Genomic DNA, 18,018 nt, shown 5'->3' with positions numbered 1-18,018 from the left:
CTTGTTTTCATGCCCTGGACTCTTCTCCCTTTTGTTCCTTGGCTTTTGCCTAACTAGGACCCACTGCCCCCATCTCTTAGGCCATCTGAGGTTAGTGCTCTAGTAATTGCTGCTGCTCCCAGCTCTCCTCGTCTTCCTTATCCGACACTTCTTCACCCTGCCTATGAAGGCCCACAGAGGGAGGGCAGGTGGCAATGTATCAGACTGTCTTCACAGAGATGACAAACTCAGCAAGTTATGACTGTAGGGTGTCCCGAGGTGACATCTGGGCTCTAGCCTCAGCATTACCACTCACTAACTGGGTGACTTTTGCAAGTCACCTAACATCTCTGGTTCTCTGTTTCTTCATCTATCAAATAAGAGAAATGGACTAAATAATATCTAAAGTCTTTTCCAATTCAAACATTCTATAGTCCATTGATTCATTCGTTGTTTCATTATGTAGTAGAACCACATAGCTAAAAGTTGGTCAGCTGTCTGGATTATTCCTTCATGACAGCCTTGGCTATGAAATAACAGTTGGCTTTCATCTCCTCACTTTGGAGTCTAAAGAAAAATCTTCCTTCATGTCTTGGTTTTAGAGTTCCTCCAATGACATGTTGATTCTGGATTTATGACACCAATTATAAAAGCCTATGCTGCTGTTTCTATTTCTACCTCCTATAACTCACCCACCCCAAGCGGTTTCTAGAGAAGGAGGTGTGTATTTTTGGTTTGGCCAGGTGCAGGTAGAGTCTCCTGAACTACTGGTGGAGACAAGCCGCTGCTACATCCACTTCAGGCTGAAGGAGCCCAGAGAGACCCCTGTCAATATTGCAGGGTTCTTCTAAATGTTAATTAATGTTCCTTTGAAAAGAAATTACATGGTCAAAAGAACTTGAGAAATATTGAATATTAGCTGCTTCTTAAAGGTTTATCGTGCATATTAGCATATTAAAGGCTCCAAAAATCCTGCCCCTAAAAACCTTTTATTTATTTATTTATTTAGGAGATAGAGTCTCCCTCTGTCACCCAGGCTGGAGTGCAAATGCAGTGGCGTGATCTCGGCTCACTGCAACCTCCACCGCCCAGGTTCAAATGATTCTCCTGCCTCAGCCTCCCAAGTAGCTGGGATTACATGTGCACACCACCACATCTGGCTAATTTTTGTATTTTTAATAGAGACAGGGTTTCACTCTGTTGGCCAGTCTGGTCTCAAACTCCTGACCTCAGTGATCCACCCACCTCGGCCTCCCAAAATGCTTATCCTAGAATTTCCTGAAGTTATATGGCTCCAGACACTTTCTTCACAAAATATTTAATACTTAACATCTGGGTAGAACATGTCCCCTGAAACACAGCTTGGGAAACATTACCACAAAACATTGCTGATCTGTTTCTGTCTGGGGTCTTCGGAGCAGAAAGGGATAACAACAGTTTCCAGAATATTTATTGAGCATCTACTTTGTGCAGAACATGTGAGAATAATTCAAAATTGGCAGATCAATCTGCTCATCAAGATTTCAAAATCAAATGCTGCAGAGGGTTGCCACATATGAATAAGCAGGGCAATCAACAAACAAGACAAATTAAGTACCAAGTGTAGCTTGGAAGTGCTGCAGCCAGGCTGCTGGGCCCTTGTTTGACTCCCCGAACTGAATTCCATGCTCTAAGCTGTCAATCTCAAGTTCCTTTGCTTTGCTCCACCAGGGCGGTTACCACTCCCCAGTTACATGATCTCATTGCAGGACATTCACTGTTTATATCTTAGGTAGTTGGTGGGGCACATCCAGTAATTTTATCCTGTGCTGGACACCCTAGAATTTTTGCCTTTCATGTACAGCTCTGTTAGTTTTTACTCAGAATTGGAGTCTGTTCTTTGCCTGGAAAAGATGATGAACTATTCAAAAAGCAAGAAAGATGTTGAAACAGCCAGTGTCATGTGATGTGGTTTAATCCCAGCCCATCAAATGTTATAACCACAGTCCAGAGTACCTGATGTTTCCTGGACAAAGGCCCTGGGTTCTCAGGGTGGCTGCCCTTTTAGAACCTGTCTATGACTCACAGCTATTTTTCCAGGACTTCCCCACCTACCAAGCTATGTCCCTGTGTCCCTACCTCCTCAGAGGGCCCTGACCCAGACCCCTTCCTCTTCTGCTTCCCACCCTTCACTGCCAACTTTCCTTGGATGTTCTATTGATATGTTCTTTCTGAACATTTGTCTTGCCCCTTTTCCTCTGCCTCTGCTTTCTGGCTTCTTTAGAAGAAATGAAGGATCATTCTTTTGGAGAATCTAATCCTTGGAAAGTCCCTCTCTGCTAAACAGTGAAGGGAAGCTGACCCTGTAATAAAAAGGCCAGCATTGTTTCCACAAGTGCTACATCTTGAAGAAGGAGCTGCTTATTATTTTTTAATTATCAATATTATTTGACATTTATTGAGCACATACTACTCCTCTCCAAGCACCGGAGCTCTTCATATTTATCATCCCTTTTATTACTTTATAAATATAAAGAGACTTTGTATTTATCATCCCTTTTATTAGGCACCACACTCCTTATGACACAGGGCATTTTATTATCCCCATCTTACGAGTGAGGAAATAGAGTCTCAGGGCAGGTAGGAAACTTGCTCAAGGTCACAGAAATAGTGAAAGGCAGAGCCAAGAAATGAACCTACATTCCTTTGGCTCCAAATCCTGTGTTTTTCTGTTTCCCAGCACAAGTGACATGAGTGAGAGGTGCTTGACAACATCTTCTTTTGAGTTATCATAAAACATTGCAGCCAACTCCACATTGGTGCTGCCCTTCCCAGAAGACTGTCCAAGCGCCTTACTTGCCCAGGGCATCTGGGGACTGCCGTACAGGAAGCAACGCATGATCATTTACCCTAGAGCTCACAGCCGCAGAGCTGCCTGCTTGATCTTCACCCTGAGGAGAGTGATTACATACACTCTTCTCCCCGTTGGAACAGAGAAGCTGAAAAGATTAGAATCCCAGTTTTCATCAGATTTATTCCCTTACGCATTTCATTCACAGATGCTCACCCAACACATATGTACTGCACAGACGGCTGATTTAATTATCTTCTTCTTAATGGTCTGTTCTATCTACCAGTGTCCAGTGGGGCCAGGATGAATTGATCTTGGTGGGATGCCAATATCCTTTGTTTGTTCGCACAGATTTGTTTTCAGCGGAACGTACGCCAACACAGGCATACCATTTTATTCCCTTCCGCTCTATCCTTCCTGCTCCATCATTAGTGTTGGCTGGTTGTCGGTCTCCTTCTACTTGCTCACCATTCACATTCTAATTGGTGAAAATTTGCATTTCACCACAAGTGAAAAAATGACTTGCCAGGCTCACTTTTGCTTACCAGTGACAGGCGCACACCTGCCCGAAGACCAAGAGTGAATCATAGCATGGTCTCCAAACATCGTGGCCCTGCTCAGTGGCCCTGGATGAAAACCTTCACCTGTCCCCTTTTCCCAAGCAGTGTGGCCTGTGGCCAGTGGCTTCCCTATCCAGGGGACTTGAGTAATCCATGTTCTGTCCTTCACTCAGAGAACCTCAGAATGGGTCCAGCCCATTCCAGTGCAGATGAGAAACCCACCACACTCTCACTCTCTGCTGCCCAATCATCTCAGGGAAAATGGAGCCTTCCAGTCATAGACTAAACTGCCCATAGGTCTTCTACGTCATGGCTCCCCTGGTTGCCTTCCCCAGCAACACTAGCCTTCTGAGCCTCTTGGGTGAAGATCAAGCAGGCAGCTCTGGGGCTGTGAGCTCTAGGGTAAATGATCCTGCCTTACTTCCTGTACGGCAGTTCCCAGATACCCTGGGCAAGTAAGGCACTTGGACAGTCTTCTGGGAAGGGCAGCACCAATGTGGAGCTGGCTGCAATGTATTATGCATAACTCAAAACAAGATGTTGTCAAACACCTCTCACTTATGTCACTTGTGCTGGGAAACAGATGAGTAAAACAATGCCTGCATCCAAGGGGCTCCATCTGCAGTGGCAAAGTCCAGGGGGATAGTGGTCACAGTGCAGTATAATAAGTGCAGAAGGAAGGTTATATTAGCACAGAGGACCCATTAACTGTCTGAGGGTTCGGGGATGACTTCCTAGAGGACATGACGTCTGGGCTACTTGGAAGCTAATTGGATATGGGAATGGAAAGTGAAGGAGTTAAGGACTGGAAACAGGATGGGCTTTGGGTCCTCCAGGTAAAAATGTCCAGTTCATTCTTGGAGATACAAGATAAGAGCTAGACATTTGGAGCCAGCAGCAGAGAGAGGATGGGTAAAGCAAGTTAAGTGAAGGAAAACACATATGGAGAGGATGTAGCATAAGAAGAGATTTGAGAGGGCCAAAACAGAGCGAGGCATGGTAGCACACACCTGTAGTCCCAACTACTGGAGAAGCAGGAATTCAAGGCTTCAGTGAGCTATGATCATGCCACTGCACTCCAGCCTGGGTGACAGTGAGACCCTAACTCAAATAAAATAAAATAGGCCAAGACAGAGCCACAAGAAACACAGCATGCAAAAACCAATTCATGGCAGCAGAGTACATGGGCTCTGGGGCTGGGCTGTCTGGGTTGGAATCCCACCTTCACCACTTTAATTAGCTTTATGATCTTAGGCAAGTGACTGCTCCAATTTCATTTCTAAAATGCAGATGATAAGGACGTATACCTCATAGGCTTGTTATAGGATTAAATGAATTAATACATGTTAAGTAGACTCTTTAAAAGCATTTGGTGTCACTGTTATTTTGCTGATGTCAGACAAGGGCAAACCCAGCCTCTGATAGAGTCAGCACTGCCAAGTTGAGATCTCCTCGGTGAGGAGAGGTAAAGGAGCACCCCCCACAGGAGGCAGATCAGAGCTGAGGAGGGACAGGTCATGCTGGGGAGTGCAGATGTCACCACCTCCTGGGAGGGTAGGGATTGTGTTTTTCTTGCTCATCATGTGCTCCAGTGACCACTGGAGTGTGAGCTCTGGAGGGTAGACACTCAGGAGTGATTTGCTGAACAAGCATGTATTTGTTGAAGTTCCCTGACTTAGCTGGAGTGAAGGGGCTGCAGGGAGCAGGCACTCCAGAGGTGGCAACAGCTTGGGAGGAGGTTTACTAGGGGTTATACCCTGACTTTCTGGCCTCTGCCTGGGATACCTAGTTGTCTGGGTGAGTGAGCTTCAGGGACGGAATCTCTCACAGGCCTTCTCCCACGCATTCTTCTCTAATTCAGAAGGACCCTGTCCTAGTCTGCATGTCATCAAAAACTTAAAATTTTAGATACATGACAGAATAGGAACATTTGTAAGCAACTGGCAAGCACCAATGCCGCATTCTCTGTGACTTCTCAGAATGCTGAAATTCTGTTTCTAAATGGAATGAGACTTGGCTGCATCATTCTGTTTTTGGAGCTAAGCTCCGCACAGTGTTTGCTAAGCCATTTCTTTGCCCAGTAGATCAGGGAGGCTGTCTGGGGAGCAAAGCTTTAAAAATTTAAAGGCCTGTGCTTTTACATTACCATGCTCCACTACCTTCCATTCCTCTTTTATGTAGATTACACTCAACAGTAAATTAGACTGTTTGCTAATTTACTGTTGAGTCTAATCTTCATAAAAGAGAAAATGAAAGGTAGTAGCATGGTAATTTAAAAGCACAGGCTTTTGATTTGGCTCATTCCTACTTTCCAGGTGTGTAACCTTGGGCAAGCTAGTTTACTCACTCTGAATCTCACCTTCCGCATTTGTAAAATGGCAACAGTATTAGTACCAGCCTTGTAAAGCTGAAAGGATAGGATAGGATAGGATAGGATAGGATAGGATAGGATAGGATAGGATAGGATAGGATAGGATAGGATAGGATAGGATAAGCAGGGATGAAATAACCAGGACCCTATTTTAGTGCCATCAATTAATACTATTACAAAAGGGGAGACTATGCATGAGATGAGGTTTACTTCTGAACAACATTTAATAATTGGCTTCACAAGGAAGGATCCATTCAATTCAATTAAATATGGTGAGAGAGAAGAGGATAACACATTCTGCATAGCTGTTGGCAATTCTCCAAATTCTATTTAACTGGAAATGGTATTTGCAAACCTCAGTGAAAATATTTTCCCTAGTTGATTTTAAAACAGTAAATAACTCTAGTGAATTTAGAACCCAATTTCTGAGTACAGTATTTAGGGATTTACAGTTGAAGAATTTGAGAATAATCAACTATCTCTTGCAAACTGTAGGCAAGCCATTCTGCAAACAATAGAAAGATGTCCAGAATAACATGTTCCCTACCCTCAAGAAGGTGACAATTTAGAGAAAATGGACATATACACAACTGGTTTAATTGCAAGACAGAGTATTCTTCTTACTTTTCTTATACTTGCTTTAACTGCTCCCACTCTCATGCCTAGCATAGTTCCAGGCAAATTCACAGGCATGCAGTAACTGTTTATGGAAAAAATAGGCATTACTACAGAGATTTAAATAAAGTGCTTTGGGAGGGCAACTGGGACCAAGAAGTGGTAGAAGAACCGGACTTCTAAAGATGACAGCATATAAATGGTAAAGTAATTATCCAATTATTATTTCAATAATACTTTATATATAATTTTATATATAATTATAAAAATATAAGTTTATAATATAATTATAAAAATAGTATCCAATATTTTAAAAAATTTAATTAATAATTTTATTATATCTTAATTAAATATAATTAAAATATAATTGATTTATAATTATATAAAAATTAACAATTTTATACATAATTATAAAAATAATTATCCAATTATTATATCAATAATACCATTATGTAATTACTTGCTTATGTTATTTTCCCCCATGAGATGCCAAGCTATCAACGGGCAGATATCATGTCTGTCTTGTTTACTAGCGCCTAGCACAGTGCATACTATATAGTGGATACTCACTGAGTGTTTATTAGAAGAGAGAGGATCACCTCAAGTCAAGATATATTTGTCAAGGTTCTTTTTTCAGTTATGAGTTAACAGCAACTCAACTCAAAGCTACTCAAACAAAACAGGAAATTGGTGTATGTATATGGAGTCATCAGAGGGCTTCAGGGATGGCTGGATCTAAGAACCCAACCAATGTTTTTAAAATCTATCTTCATCTTTTCTTGGTGTTGCCTTCCTTCTCAGGCAGGCTTTCCTGATATTATAGCAAAGACAGCTGTCAACAGCTCCAGGCTCATATCTTTAGAGTTTAGGATTCCAACAAAAAGGTTGTCTCTTTTCCTGATAGCTTCAGTAAAAGACTCAAGAAGGGCTTTAGTTGGCTGGTTGAGGTCATATGACAATCTTTGAACAAATCACTGAGGTCAGGCTGCAGGAAGGAGTATGATCAGCCTTATGTAATCTGTACAGATTAAGAAGTTAGACAGCTAAAACAAAACCCCCTACACAAGGAATCAGATTGAAAAATGGCATAGAGCCTAGGAATAGGCAAAGAATAGAAAATGATACACATGGTACAATTGGATTGCTATCTGGATAAGTGGTAGATAACAGTAAAAAATTAATACTGGAGATGTAAATTAGAGCAAGTAGTGCCATCCTTGAAAGCCAAAAAGAGATTTAGAGTTTGTTCTCAAGACAATTGGGATGCAGTTTAGGGGTAAGGGGAGAGTATAATCTGAGCTATGTTTGAGGCTCTGAAAAAGCTCCCTTTGGGTACTTGCCTTTTCCCCTCTGTGTCTCTCCTAAGCAAAGAGTCATCAGTGGAACCATGCCAAGCAGAGCGAGGAGTTCAAGAGACCCTTCTGCACCCACTTCATGTCAAGGAGGATGCCTGGGTGTGGGAAACATGCTGGCTGCTGTATCCTCAGGACTGAGATCCTGGCATGAATGAACCATGGCCTGCGCCTTTAAGGAGCTTATGATTGGAAGAATTTGGTCTAGGACAACAGTTTACACACACACACACACACACACACGTAGCCAAGCACAGTGGCATGCACCTGTAGTACCAGCTGCTTGGGAGGCTGAGGCAGAAGTTTGAGTCCATCCTGAGCAACATAGGGAGACTCCATTTCTAAAAAGAAATAAAAGCTTAAAAACTAATCATATATATATGATTGGGCTATTATAATGGAAACATGCTGTTTTATTCCTAGCAAGGAGCCAGGGAAGCCTTGAGAGAAGAGGTAACATTTGAGTTATCCTTCTCTTAGGAGGGGACTGTGATCGGGGCACAAACCCTTAGGGCAGTCACAGATTCTTCCTGGTCCGGCCTGTTAGTTAGGAAATGGGATTTAGAGATTCCAGTCTTCAGGATTTCTGTGTCCTGTTACCTGGAATTCAGCGTCTCTACAACAGTACTAGCAGCAGCAGAGCAGTCACAGTAGTGAACATCCATCAAGCCCTTAACTGCACACTAAGCATCATGCTGAGATCTTTAGATATACTCTCCAACTGCACCCTCACAACAATGTTGGGAGGTAAACAGTATGCCCATTTTACTGAAAAGGGAATCAGGGCTCAGAGCAGTTAGACGGCTTGCCTCAGGGGCACGCACAGGAAACAGTGGGGCTGGGAGTGTACGCAGGTCCACCCAACTCCAGCGCCGGGCTCCGCCACTACGCTGTGCTGCCTCCCCACAGCTTCCCCTGGTTCCAGATGGGTTACAGTCTCAGTCTCAGGTACAGTTAACAGCCAAGGCCAGAGAGGTGATTTATAGTTTTGTACTGGTACTACAGAAATGATGCCTGAGCTCTGACTCAAGGCCCTGGGGTGCAGAAAAAGGTCACTGAGCCCCTGGGTGAGTTTTCAAACTCCAGCGCATATAAGATTCACCAGGGAGTTTATCTAAAAATGCAAATTATTGATCTCTGGCCTTAAGAGAGCCGGATTTATCAGTCTGAGTGAGGCCTTGGAATCTACATTTGAACAAACACCCAAACACCACCCCCAGTGCTTCTGATGTCAGTGTTCCACATTTGAGGAGCACTGCCTATGCAGGGGTGTGTGTGTGTGTGTGTGTGTGTGTGTGTGTATGGGACTGTGCATGCACATGTGCATGTTGTGTATGTGTACATGCCCACATGTGCTAGTCAAGATGTTTTAGTAAAGCTCTATGGAGGATAGGTATGGATGTGCACTACACATAAACTACTTGAAAGTAGCTTTATCATAGCCAGGTGTAGTGGCTCACGCCTGTAATCCCAGCACTTTGGGAGACCCAGGTGGGTGGATCACCTGAGGTCGGGAGTTCAAGACCAGCCTGACCAACATGGAGAAACCCTGTCTTTACTAAAAATACAAAATTAGCTGGGCGTGGTGGTGCATGCCTGTAATTCCAGCTGCTCGGGAGGCTGAGACAGGAGAATCACTTGAACCCAGGAGGCGGAGGTTGCAGTGAGCCAAGATTGTGCCATTGCACTACAGCTGGGTGACAAGAGAGAAGCTCTGTCAGAAAGAAAGAAAGAAAGAAAGAAAGAAAGAAAGAAAGAAAGAAAGAAAGAAAGAAAGAAAGAAAGAAAGAAAGAAAGAAAGAGAGAGAGAAAGAGAGAGAGAGAGAGAGAGAGAAAGAAAGAAGCTCTGTCTAGACTTTCATTGTATTTTATAGACTTTACCATTGAGTTCAACCTTTGCAGTTAGAGTGACCAGATACCCATTACAAATGATCATCTCTGTGAAAACGTCTGCTTGGCATATTCAAGAAACTTTTTGGCAGAATGTCATTTGTCTCCTTTTTCTGGACCTGGGAACAGCACTGGGAAGTGTTCAGGCCTTTTCCCAAATATAATCCCTGAGCGTTTGGAAGCTGAGAATCCTCCCTGCCCACGGCCTCCTGGGACTCTGGATGGCCTGCCTGTCTGCCAGAGACACTGAACAACTCCATGCTGGAAATGTGGGAAAGATGGTCTCTGTCCTGCAGGTCTAAGGGTCTGCTGGGGGAGACAGAACAGACCCATGTGAAAGAGTCAGGCACACAAATACAACAAAAATAAACCAGAGGCAAAACTGTGCAGTGGTGAGAATCCAAGTGAAACTTTGGACTCAAGGTCCTACGTTAAGTCGAAGAGAAATAGGAAGAAATGGAATGGAAGGTGCTAGGTGAACCACGAGAAAAGCCTCCCTAGAGAAGCTAAGTTTCATTCATTCATATGTTCACTCCTTCGCCGACTCTTGTTTAAACTTACTGAGGGCAGATTCTGGCAGGTCACTGACACTGCTGCTTATCCGTGAGCATAGCAGATCCAGCATCTTCCTTCATGAGGATCACAGCACTAAATGTGCGCTAGGGTCAGGGTGATGTGGGGGCACCACAGAGCACACAGTGTGTGGACACACTCCAGGTGGGAAGTCAAGGAAGTTCTGCTCAAGAAAACGATGTTTTTATCAGACTCCTGAAGGCAGCCTCACCCTTTCCTTTAGGGGACCAGGGCGCGAGTACAAGGGAGGCCCCAGCATGTCAGCCTTCCCACCTTCTCTTCCCATCCTGGCTTGTGTGCCAGAGTGTGGATACCTCAGGCCTCATGTTCAAACCCTGTCCACACATCACCCCCACTGCCCTCTGGCCTGGCTTTAGGCCTAGGGGTTACAATCTACCCTCTGAAGGACTGATCCAAATCAACAGCCCTTGCAGACCAGCAGTGGGCTTGGTGCTATTTGGACAGGGAATTTGGGAGGCCTGGGTTTACAAGGGATAAATTATCTAGAAGTGAGTGTGCAGCCTGTGGACAGGCACGTCCCCTTCACCCCATAGACTTCTTACTCTATGGGGAGGGCACAGCTGGACGACAGCCAGTGTAGAGACTTCTGAAGCCTGGGGTCCAGGGCAGGATCCTGATGGCATGGTCTCAGGGCAGTGCTGCCTAAAAGGATGAGTAGGGTTAGATGAGTAAAATGACAGGCCATGTGTGGTGGCTTATCTGTAATCCCAATGCTATGGAAGTGGAAGTGGGAGGATCACTCGAGGCCAGGAGTTCAAGATCAGCCTGGGTAATATAGTGATACCCTATCTCTACAAAATAAATAAATAAATAAACAAATTTTTAAAATTTAGAAAAAATGAATCTGGGCTGATGGGGAAGCCTTCCTGCAGAAGGAACATCCAGTTCAAGATTCTTGAGATGTTAAAAAGCCTAGTTTACCTCCCTAAAAGGAGGAATGTAGGGGAGAAGTGAGGTGGTTGGAGAATGGACAGGGGCCTGNGAAAGAAAGAAAGAAAGAAAGAAAGAAAGAAAGAAAGAAAGAAAGAAAGAAAGAGAGAGAGAAAGAGAGAGAGAGAGAGAGAGAGAAAGAAAGAAGCTCTGTCTAGACTTTCATTGTATTTTATAGACTTTACCATTGAGTTCAACCTTTGCAGTTAGAGTGACCAGATACCCATTACAAATGATCATCTCTGTGAAAACGTCTGCTTGGCATATTCAAGAAACTTTTGGCAGAATGTCATTTGTCTCCTTTTCTGGACCTGGGAACAGCACTGGGAAGTGTTCAGGCCTTTTCCCAAATATAATCCCTGAGCGTTTGGAAGCTGAGAATCCTCCCTGCCCACGGCCTCCTGGGACTCTGGATGGCCTGCCTGTCTGCCAGAGACACTGAACAACTCCATGCTGGAAATGTGGGAAAGATGGTCTCTGTCCTGCAGGTCTAAGGGTCTGCTGGGGAGACAGAACAGACCCATGTGAAAGAGTCAGGCACACAAATACAACAAAATAAACCAGAGGCAAAACTGTGCAGTGGTGAGAATCCAAGTGAAACTTTGGACTCAAGGTCCTACGTTAAGTCGAAGAGAAATAGGAAGAAATGGAATGGAAGGTGCTAGGTGAACCACGAGAAAAGCCTCCCTAGAGAAGCTAAGTTTCATTCATTCATATGTTCACTCCTTCGCCGACTCTTGTTTAAACTTACTGAGGGCAGATTCTGGCAGGTCACTGACACTGCTGCTTATCCGTGAGCATAGCAGATCCAGCATCTTCCTTCATGAGGATCACAGCACTAAATGTGCGCTAGGGTCAGGGTGATGTGGGGCACCACAGAGCACACAGTGTGTGGACACACTCCAGGTGGGAAGTCAAGGAAGTTCTGCTCAAGAAAACGATGTTTTATCAGACTCCTGAAGGCAGCCTCACCCTTTCCTTTAGGGGACCAGGGCGCGAGTACAAGGGAGGCCCCAGCATGTCAGCCTTCCCACCTTCTCTTCCCATCCTGGCTTGTGTGCCAGAGTGTGGATACCTCAGGCCTCATGTTCAAACCCTGTCCACACATCACCCCACTGCCCTCTGGCCTGGCTTTAGGCCTAGGGGTTACAATCTACCCTCTGAAGGACTGATCCAAATCAACAGCCCTTGCAGACCAGCAGTGGGCTTGGTGCTATTTGGACAGGGAATTTGGGAGGCCTGGGTTTACAAGGGATAAATTATCTAGAAGTGAGTGTGCAGCCTGTGGACAGGCACGTCCCCTTCACCCCATAGACTTCTTACTCTATGGGGAGGGCACAGCTGGACGACAGCCAGTGTAGAGACTTCTGAAGCCTGGGGTCCAGGGCAGGATCCTGATGGCATGGTCTCAGGGCAGTGCTGCCTAAAAGGATGAGTAGGGTTAGATGAGTAAAATGACAGGCCATGTGTGGTGGCTTATCTGTAATCCCAATGCTATGGAAGTGGAAGTGGGAGGATCACTCGAGGCCAGGAGTTCAAGATCAGCCTGGGTAATATAGTGATACCCTATCTCTACAAAATAAATAAATAAATAAACAAATTTTAAAATTTAGAAAAAATGAATCTGGGCTGATGGGGAAGCCTTCCTGCAGAAGGAACATCCAGTTCAAGATTCTTGAGATGTTAAAAAGCCTAGTTTACCTCCCTAAAAGGAGGAATGTAGGGGAGAAGTGAGGTGGTTGGAGAATGGACAGGGGCCTGGTGGGCCAAAGTAAAGATTTGGCTTTACAGAGGACACAAGTAAGACATGGTAGACCAGGGAAAGGTCATTTTGAATGATGCAAGAACATTCCTTCCAAACTGAGCGTGTGTGATACCAATAAGGTATTTGATGTGAGGAGAGGGAGCAAACTGTTCTGTTTGGCTAAGCCTAAGAGTACTGGGAAAAGCAAAAGGAAGGGAAAAAAGATATTTTGGGAGGGTCAGTTGTGGAGGAGTTGTGGGCATGGTCCAGGGGGTTATGATGTCAGGATTAGCCCAGCACCTTCTGGGAGAGGTACTTAAAGAATTGGGCTGGGGGCCAGATTCTCTCTCATTCTGTGTTTGCTGTTGAAATAAGCAAAATAATCTGCTACTGTTAGCACCTTTCTGCTCTAGTAGCACTCTCTGTGCCTAAACCATAGTACCTTATATTTATATAATTTTTTTTTTTGTTTTTCTATGTGATTGCAGTGTCCTGAAATTCTTTCTGGATTGACAACACATCCCATTTTCCATCTAGTAAATGTGACCACCTTTTATGCTTTGGTCAACATTTTGACATTTGTCACTGAATCTTCATTTCCTTTTTTGTCATTTATTATTTTGTAATTAGTGGTGACCCTCTCACCACTTAATGCTTATAAAGTTATGAATACATCAGACCATAATAAGAATTGTCCATGAGGCTTGTAAGCAGATGTTGGGTGTGTGTGTGTGTGTGTGTGTGTGTGTGTGTGTGTGTCTGTGTGTGTATGTTTATGATAACAGTGCTTACATAATCTCAACAACCAGGGCCCTGGGGACTCATACTCGGCAATGGAACAGTTGGTTTAAATTAGGTTTCCATGTGAAATATGGTATCGCTATTTTTTTCCTCGCGTTGTGGGAAAGTATATGGAAAATGATTTGACTGATAGGAAATAAATCTGGATGAGTGATCAGGATTGTGACACAAACCAAGTGGTGGTCTCCACCTGCCCTGTGAAGCAGACCTCTCCAGGGGGAGGTGAGTTAACCCTTTCCAGCTGCTGGACTAGTAAGTCAATGCATGGTATCAGAACAGCCTGAAAGAATGACGACTTTCCAGAGACCCTGATTTGCCATCAATTTCAACCAGAAAGGAACTAAAGCCATGGAGACAATATGGCCAGAGGCCTCAACAACTAATGAGTTGGGTGGCTTTGAGAAACTGTTTTTTTAATTTTCAGGATCTCATTTTTATTTGTGAGACGTGTTTGAATTTTCAACTCAAAGAGTCCGTAGGGTTATGATGCTAAGTGTTTGCTGATGGTTTCCCATGGTAGGATAGGGTTCATCAAAACCCAGTCAGACTAAAGGAAGAATTAGATGGAATCACCAATGACTCAGGCTCTGTTAGCAAAATAATTTCTTGCTCTAGTGAGCCGGGGTTTCACAAAGGTGACTTGTAACCAAGGAACCAAGTGAGAGGACAGGCATGGAGACTGTGAGCAAGGGGTTACTCGTAGCTGTGGGAGAGGGGTCAGCACTAGGAATCCCAAACAGTTCCTGGGATGATGTGGACCAGGGTTTGTCCCAAGGGTCTGATTCCAGACCTGTTCTCCTGATGCCACTCGAGGGCCCAGTGAAGTCCAGAACAGATGGAGGGCAGAGGCACATGCTGGGAGCCCACTAGGCTCAGGACTGGGCTTGGGGGTGGCAGGTAGCCCAGCACATTTTACTTCAGTCTGTTTCAGAAGGGAAGAGGAAGATTATTAATGACTCCAGTGCCTCTGGCTCATACCAGAGAATAGACCTGTTTTATCACTAAAACTCCCTTTTGGTCCGATTTTCCTGTTTGTTTCTATGTAGGGATAGGAAAGAGGTGTGAGCAACCATTCATTTTGTTTTTTAATCTCTTTGATCTTATTTTGGACTCTTCTCAATATTTTCTCCTTTTATTCCTGCTCTGCCTTCACATGTGCAGCTCCAAACTGAGTGCTTAGGAGGACCTACCCAGAGCCAAGTCCGAAAAAACTCACCTTTTGGCTGGGCACAGTGGCTCACACCCGCCATCCCAGCACTTTGGGAGACTGAGGTGGGTGGATCACTTGAGGTCAGGAGTTCGAGATCAGCCTGGCCAACATGGTGAAACCCATCTCTACTAAAAATATAAAAATAAGCCAGGCATGGTGGCGGGCCCCGTAATCCCAGTTACTCGAGGTTGCAGTGAGCCAAGATCATACCATTGCACTCCGGCCTGGGCGACAGAGCAACACTCCGTCTAAAAAAAAAAAAAAAGGAAAGGAAGAAACTGTCAACTTTCATCAGATGAAAGAGCACTGAGCTGGGAGTTCTACTTTTGATATCAACAAGAATTGTGACCTTGAAAAGTCACTTCTACCATGAGCCATGAATTCTCGATCTGGAAAAACGGGGTTGCACTGCCCTCTGTGGTTGCTGCCAGCACTCAATGCCATTAATTCTTATCATTTTATCCACTTATACACAGTATGCTATTGACCTTGAGCTCTTATTTCCTGCAGTTGTCATGGGTCACCATAAACTCTCTGTTCTGGCATCTCTCACTTAGGCCAGAGAAAAGTGTCACTGCTCAGGCTTCAGCACTGATGCTGAACCAAGCGGAGCTAGTAGGGCCATGTGAGGTCAAGACCAAGACTTTAGTTCTGTTAACAACCAAGTTTATCAACCCACATGCTAGTCAGGATAGAGAAGGTAACTTAGGTGGACACCAGCATCCAAGCACAAAAGAAAAGGTGGCAGCAAAAAAATCTTAGATCAGAAGCAGATGATTTAGAGGCTGCATATCATAAGGGGAGGGTGTAGACATGGATTATTTTAAAATATTATCCTCCAGTCTGTGTAGCAGGAAAAACAAATCGCATTAGAATAACTTTAAGCCCAGAACTGGAGAACATTAGAGTTTGTGTAAACACATCAGGCATTTGTGAGTGGTTGATAGTGCAACCTCTGGAGCAGACACCCTAAGTTCAAACCTAGGCTTTGCTACCGTCAACGTGGTTGAAGACCTTACACACATCCCTGAGGACAATAACAGTCCCTGACTCTTAGAATTGTTGTGAGAGACTAAGTGAGGTAATATAGGTAAAGTGCTTAGAATGGTTCCTGGCACATAATAAGTGCTCTATAAATATTTGTTCATATTATTGTCATTTGAGGAACATAATAGATAAGGCATTTGTGAAAGGTTGTTTAAAATGTTTTATTTTCATTTGATATTATGTATTTTAATACTTAGTAAATGTCTTTAATCGATGGGTTAAGTACATTTCATTTTAATGTCCACCAGTCAAATATCTTTCAATCAAAATTATCCTTAGGCCTTATTTTCTTATAGTCTCAAGACATTTTTTTGATCAAAGGATTTTATGAATTGCCTTTTTCAGCCTTCTTGTTTTAAAGAAAATAAAGAGAGAGTTATAAGAGATTAAGGACCTATAGGTCTTTCATTTTCTAATACCAAATTGATATTTTTAGAAAAACAAAGAATACTTTTGGAAAAAAAATGCCAAACTTCTAGAATATAATTCCCGTGAATGTCTCTGTGTGTTTTCTAGGTGAGCTCCTGGGTGACGTGGCTGATCCTCACGGCAGGCTCCATGGAGGAGAAGCGAGAAGTCTTTTCATATTTGGTGCATGTGGCCAAATGCTGCTGGAACATGGGCAACTACAACGCTGTCATGGAGTTCTTGGCTGGCCTCAGGTATAGTCAGTGGGGAATACGGTTATCTTGGCACAGTTGCTTCTCATCACCTAAATGGCTCTGAGTTAATTGTCCATGGAGTCACCTTTACCCAAGCCAGGTAATTGGAAATAATTATCTTGGGAAATGTATTATCGTCTTTCAGCGCCACAGGCCCTGTCCCTCAAAGTTGCTGCAGAATTGAGCCCCTGTGGGCCAGTCACAATCCTCCTTCACTGGGTCTGCTGTGATTCTGTGTTCTTGGCCAAGCCAAGTGAAATTACTTGCTTGCATAACCCATCGACCCCACCATTGACTATTCCCCTTCCTGTCCTATAAACCCCACTGTTATTTGTCTCTTTTCAGGCCTGCCTTATGTAGTGTTCCAGGGCTGTATGCTATAGACCACCAACTGCCCTTAGTAATTACAGTGGCTAGCATTGACAATAGGCCTCCAATAATGCTAGCTCTCATTATTATCACTTTATGTCAAGTATGGGCTATGCACATTCCCTATATTGTATCTTTTAATTCTCAAAACAGGTTTATCAGGTAGATACTATTATTATTTCCACATTATGCAAAAGAGGACGCTAAGGTTAAGAGAAATTAAGTCATTCACCCAAGGTCACCTGGCATTGCTGGGAATGCAGGCAACCTTGATTTCGGAGCCTATGATCTTGACCACTATGATATCCTGCTCTTAAGCCTTTTCCATCAAGCTGATAACAAAATCACCATTCTGTTCATCAAGTCGCCTGCTTTATCCCCTTTTAGCCTCAGTTACCTGGCGTAAAGTAACTATTCTTACTCCTATGGGAGGCAGCATGGTATGTGAGGAAGAAGAGCATGAGTTCTTAAGTCAGAATCACAGGGAATCAAATCCTGGTTCACCCAAGGAATAGCTGTGTGATCTGGGCAAGCTACTTGACTTCATTGAGCCTCAGTTATTTTGTCTGCAAAATGGGGATAATACTAAAAAGCACCTACATCTTTAGGTAGAATTCAGTGAAATAATATAAAGTATTTGACACATGTGCCTGGCGTATGGTAAGGCCTCATAAAGAGAAGCTATTGTTATTATTATTGTTATTGCTTCCTGAGATTCACCATCCTCATGAGGGTTCTCACTACAAATGAATTTTACTTCATAACATTACTGAGATTTTTCTTTGATTCTCCAGGTCCCTATGTAGGGTTTCTGGGTTGGGGGAGGAGATGACAGCTCCCAGAGTTCTAATTTTTTTTTTTTTTTTTTTGTCCTTTTCAACTTTCTTAACTAAGAGTAAACCCAAATGATCATGTCCTTGACATTTAAAATAGTCATACAAATGCATAAGGCATGGCTCAAAAGAAGGAAAAAGTGGGAAAAAAAAAAAAAAGCCTTGGAGAATAGAAGGCTGTATCCGGATGATTTTGATTCTCTTTGTGATCAATTTTCTATAAAGAAAACA

At 43.7% G+C, this 18,018-nt stretch overlaps 1 protein-coding gene across 1 annotated transcript in view; it reads left to right on the top strand.

Moving 5' to 3' along the window:
- The window catches only part of PLCE1 (phospholipase C epsilon 1), a 157,749-nt gene that overhangs the window by 43,408 nt on the left and 96,323 nt on the right, over positions 1-18,018 (top strand). The window contains exon 3 of the mRNA XM_017860966.1: positions 16,440-16,585. Coding sequence (XP_017716455.1) covers positions 16,440-16,585 — 146 coding nt within the window. The remainder of the gene's footprint in view (positions 1-16,439; positions 16,586-18,018) is intronic.

The sequence above is a fragment of the Rhinopithecus bieti genome, unplaced genomic scaffold (assembly GCF_001698545.2).
Source record: "Rhinopithecus bieti isolate Rb0 unplaced genomic scaffold, ASM169854v2 scaffold_57243, whole genome shotgun sequence".
In the NCBI taxonomy this organism is placed as follows: domain Eukaryota; kingdom Metazoa; phylum Chordata; class Mammalia; order Primates; family Cercopithecidae; genus Rhinopithecus; species Rhinopithecus bieti.
This window is presented reverse-complemented; position numbering and strand designations above follow the sequence as displayed.